Source organism: Cupressus sempervirens, chromosome 1, assembly GCF_028749045.1.
Source record: "Cupressus sempervirens isolate cs-2001-9-10 chromosome 1, ASM2874904v1, whole genome shotgun sequence".
NCBI classification, from domain to species: Eukaryota; Viridiplantae; Streptophyta; class Pinopsida; order Cupressales; family Cupressaceae; genus Cupressus; species Cupressus sempervirens.
This window is the reverse complement of record NC_143118.1, coordinates 526,227,285-526,232,004: the sequence shown is the minus strand read 5'-3', so window position 1 is coordinate 526,232,004 and position 4,720 is coordinate 526,227,285. Positions and strand designations below refer to the sequence as shown.

Genomic DNA, 4,720 nt, shown 5'->3' with positions numbered 1-4,720 from the left:
AATTATAGATCCTTGTTTCAGTCCTTCATTCTTCTTGGCTTTCACACACTTCAGCTCTGATAGCTTGTTCACCCTTCAAGCATCCATACCTTTAAACCTTCTTGCTTTGCTTTCCAATAGTAGTCTCTTCTATTTGGTTATTCAATGAAGAAAAACCTTAGACTCCTTGTATTCCTTAGGTTCTCACATATGACAACCATTGCTTTTGACCAGTCATCTCTATAAATAGAAAATTAAGATATTTTGTCATCCAACCTCTATCTCCATTTTAGGGTTAGGTAGGATTAAATGAATCTACCCATCTTTTCATTTTATTCCCTTCTAGAAACTTCTCCTTTAATCCTCTTTGAATTTTCCTTAAAATTGTTCATCTTGAATTCTATGCCTCCAACTCATCAAGCTTATCTTCCACATGGTTCACAAAATCCAAGAAATCAAACTTGTCAACTCATATTTATCAAATTCATGATCTTTCTCATAATGTTGTCACTCAGCATTAACTTGCTTCTGATGCTCAACACATAATACTTGCTCAACATCCACTATCAAATGACTTGGCATGAACTAAAGTTTACTAGTGCTTGACATCAACTAAACTTTATTCACTTACGTTGTATCACTTGACATATACTAAATTTTGACTTTGCTCGGCACCTACTATGCAGATTGTTAAGCTTAGTAGACTTAATTCATTTTACTTTTTCTTCTGAACTTAATCAATGTATCTATCCTTTGCAACCTTATGTAGATAAAAATGCACTATGATGTCATTGTCTTAACTAATCTTTGTACTCCTTTTTCATACCATAACTCAACATTTCCTCTAGGTGCTATTGTTATCTCATTTGATCAAAACATCCTCATCAATCAAACAAATGATAGTACTTAAATCATCTAAGTAATCGTCTTAATAGCAAGTAGCAGGTTTGACATCATTGACAAAACAATGAGTAAAAGGGATTCTCATACTTGTATCAATATATTTTCAACAGCTCTTTTTTTTCCTCTATTAGAATAAGTTGTTATAATTATCATACTTGAAAGTGTTTATCTATTAGTTCTTATATGTACCTGATATAGACTTGGTTTTAAATAACTTGTTGTCAAGTTACTTGGTCTTGTCATTAATCATTCCAATCAAGTTCCCAGTTCACTATTGGGGCATTCTAACCCTTTGACATTGAAACTTATCAATAATATTGTCCTATCTCACACTTTGAAACCATGGACAAGTACAATTTAACACCTTCATGCTTAATTTAAACCTTGGGAAACTTAGAAAATATTCTTTATCATGCTTTCATGGTTAACATAAGATCCAAATTATGTGAATTCAACCAAGATTTGCTAATCAAAACTCAAAAGAACTTCCCAAACTGATTACATTCCAACAAGAAGAGACATTAAGGAGAACTGCCATATTTGGATAACCAAATTAGTATACAAAAAAAAAAACTTCCCATATGACAAATATCTCACACCACCATTATGACTGGGATGAGAATAATAACCAAGATAATCAAGGTAATCAAGGAGAATATAATAATCAATTTGATAGTGATGAAGACCTAATGGAAGATGATTATAGGAAGTTCCAAACAAATAAAAGAATTGACAAAATTATGGAGAGAACTTTGAATGAAGACAAAAAGAACTACTTATTGAAGTTGAAATCCATGATAGTCAATCCCTAAAGACTTTGATGTTGATCAACTAAAATAAAGAGAGGTGGAGACACCTATCTCCATAGTGTCCAAATAGTTACACTCCAAACTAAAGTATAAGAACAAAAGAAAAAGAAGGACCCACTAGGACAACAATACTCTATGGAGCACATCTGTCCTTTCCATTTGAAAAAGACCTGCACATGGTTCTATTTCTACCTAATGTTTAAATCTCCAAGTATGACAAGTACATGGGAAACACAGATCCTCAAGACCATGTTAGAGAATTGTGCACTCTTAGCAGGGAATCTATGCATGAGAAAACTTACTTAATGAGATTGTTTCTACAAATCTTAGGAGGAAAATCATTGGAGTGACTCTTAAAGCTACCAACTAGGATCATAACATTTAAAAATTTGGTCATGATATGGTATAGAACCAACATATCATTCCAAAAATTAAAATCTTTCTTTAGCTTCTTCTTCATAATAACATCCTTGTGATCACCTTGGAGTATGAAGGGAGCGGGAGCGCAAGTTCAAATTTCAAATCTGGAGACAGGCGAGAATTCACAGGGAGGCAGACCTCGATCACCAGGCACGTAGGAGGGGATCCAGGCAGGCATCAGGGAGGAGTCAAGTGATGGGGACCCACGTGAAGACATTCCAGGGATTCTCCCAAAGCGTTGGGCCTCACTCTTTGGAGTCAAGCCATCAGGTAAATCCTCTTTCCCTCCGGTTAAGGTTGTGTCAGGTCTGGAAAAGGGATCTTGCACGATTGCTATTCCAGATGAGATTGTTGATCACAGCATTGCCTCTACGGCCTCAACACTTGTCAAAAAGTTTATTGGCCCTAGACCAAATATTGATGTGGTCCGAGCCTATACTCTGAAAAAATGGAGCTTGAAAGGTCAAGTCTCTGTCACTACAATGGCTAAGGGTTTCCTTTCTTTTGAGTTCTCCTGTCATGAGGATATGGTTGAGATTTTGTGTGATAGTCCCTGGAGCTTTGGAAGGGCCACCCTCATGCTTCAGAGATGGTCATCCCAATTGGAATTAAATGAATCTTTCCTCCAGCAAGCTCCGGTATGGGTCAGACTCCCAGAGCTACCTTTGGAGTTTTGGAATGAGGATGTCTTCAAGGGAGTGGCCAGCTCTTTCGAAGAGCTTCTCTCCATCGACCCAATCACTGCTTCGAAGAGTAGGATGACTTATGCGAGGATATGCGTTGGAGTAAGGGAAGGGGAGGATATGCCCGAAGTGGTTTGTTTTCAGTCCAAACTTGGTACCCATATCCAGCAGCTGGACTTTGAAAGTGTTCCTTTTGGGTGTTTTCACTGTCTAAAAACCAGTCATAAGGCATTTCGGTGCCCGAAAGCTAAGATGACTAGTAAGCAGAATCCCCCTTCTTATTCGCAATAGAGGTTGAAGAAAGTTTGGAAAAAAAGGACCACAACTCAAGGCCAGAAGGACCTATCTTTGGGGACCCAGGTTGTAGTAGAAGCCCCAAAGAGGTCAGACCAAGCTCCTAAGGGAAAGACTAGTGAGGAAGAAGAGTTTCCCAATTCCTCTCTACCTTTAACTAAAACCCAATCGTTAGTCGATGATCAAGTCAAGGAAAGGACCCTTAAGCCTGGAGAAGAGGAAGTTAAGGGTGTCTCGCAGAACGATCTTCAAGAGGATGGTTTAGACCTTCCCCCTAGAGAGGAGTAGTCGGTTCTGGGCTCCATGGAGGAGATCAAGGAAAGAGATAATAGGGAAATTATTGTCTTCCAGGATCTAGAGGAAAACTTGGTCTCCACCATTGATGCACCGATCCAAATAGGAAATAAGGAGGATAAGGAGATAGATCAAAACCAAAGGGTTGATCTTCATAGCACCCCAAGGAATGCTAATAAGGCTTCTAGATCCCTGAAGTTCACAAAGAAGGAAGAGATACTAAGGAAGAATCAAATCAGAGATCCATCCAAGGCTTCTCCAGTAGCGACCAGGAGCAGTTGCAAACTAGATGTGGGCTCTACAACCAAAGCAGGCAGGAGATCAGAAAGGGAGTCCAGAGAAGAAGAGACTAGAAGATGTTTGGTGAATGGGTGCCAAAGCACCCTGAAGGAATTTTCCAAGAGTAAAAAATGAAGATCATCTCATGGAATATCAGGGTCCTAAATGATGCCAATAAACAAGAAATCATTAGGAATTTGATCAGAGACCAAAGACCAGATATTTTGATGATCCAAGAAACAAAAATGAAAAAGGATTCTTTGAGAAACATAGAGTTCAGTAACATGATGAGTGGAGAGGCTACGGACTCAGATGGAGCCTCTGGGGGCTTGCTAACTTTATACAAGTCAAATCTTTTCAGGGTGGAATCGGTTTCCAATGCTAGTAACATTCTATTTTGTAAAGTGTACAATACTCATTCTAATGAATTTTGGTTCTTGCTCAACATTTATGCCCCCAACAACAAGAGAGAAAGAAATTCCTACTGGTCCAGAGTAGTAGGGATGGTTTAGAATAACAACTTGAAAAAAGGCATCATTATGGGAGACTTCAATACCCCTCTTCTGGATAAGGAGAAGAAGGGCGGTCTACCTCAGGACTGGGAAAACAAGCATGATCTTTCAAACTTCATCAATGATTTGGCCTTTTTGGATCTGGACCTCATGGGTGGTAACTTCACTTGGTCCAATAAACGCTTAGGTAAGGAGTGTATTCAGGTTAGACTAGATAGAGTCCTCATTTCTCCTGATTTGATGCAGTCCTCTTCCTGCAAATTAGCTCTTTTGCCTAGAATTGGGTCTGATCACTCCCCCATTTCCCTCTTGATTGTCCCTTTTGACCCCTGTAGACCTCCTCCTTTCCATTTTGAGAAAATGTGGACCTCCCACCCTGACCTTCTAGAGAGATTAAAGGGTTGGTGGAGCATAGATGTGGAAGGCACTGTTATGTTCAGGGTAGCAAGGAAACTCAGTAATGTTAAAAGGATGTTAAAAGCATGGAATAAGTCAGATTTTGGTCATTTATTCTCTATGAAAGAAGATCTTTCTTCTAATCTCTCTT

The 4,720-nt window shown here is 38.8% G+C and overlaps 1 protein-coding gene across 1 annotated transcript; it reads left to right on the top strand.

Moving 5' to 3' along the window:
• Positions 1 to 2,179: 2,179 nt before the first annotated feature.
• On the top strand, positions 2,180 to 3,085 carry LOC149578536 (uncharacterized). The gene is made up of 2 exons (XM_089800727.1): positions 2,180 to 2,261; positions 2,418 to 3,085. The coding sequence occupies exons 1-2, from the start codon at positions 2,180 to 2,182 to the stop codon at positions 3,083 to 3,085; spliced, it is 750 nt and encodes a 249-aa protein (XP_089656853.1).
• The last annotated feature ends 1,635 nt before the right edge of the window (positions 3,086 to 4,720 follow it).

Excerpts from the sequence above, each read along its gene's own strand:
- LOC149578536 (XM_089800727.1), top strand. The coding sequence starts at position 2,180 with ATGAAGGGAGCGGGAGCGCAAGTTCAAATTTCAAATCTGGAGACAGGC. Across the intron at positions 2,262-2,417 it reads AGGCAGACCTCGATCACCAG|GTCTGGAAAAGGGATCTTGC; the intron begins GCACGTAGGAGG and ends AGGTTGTGTCAG.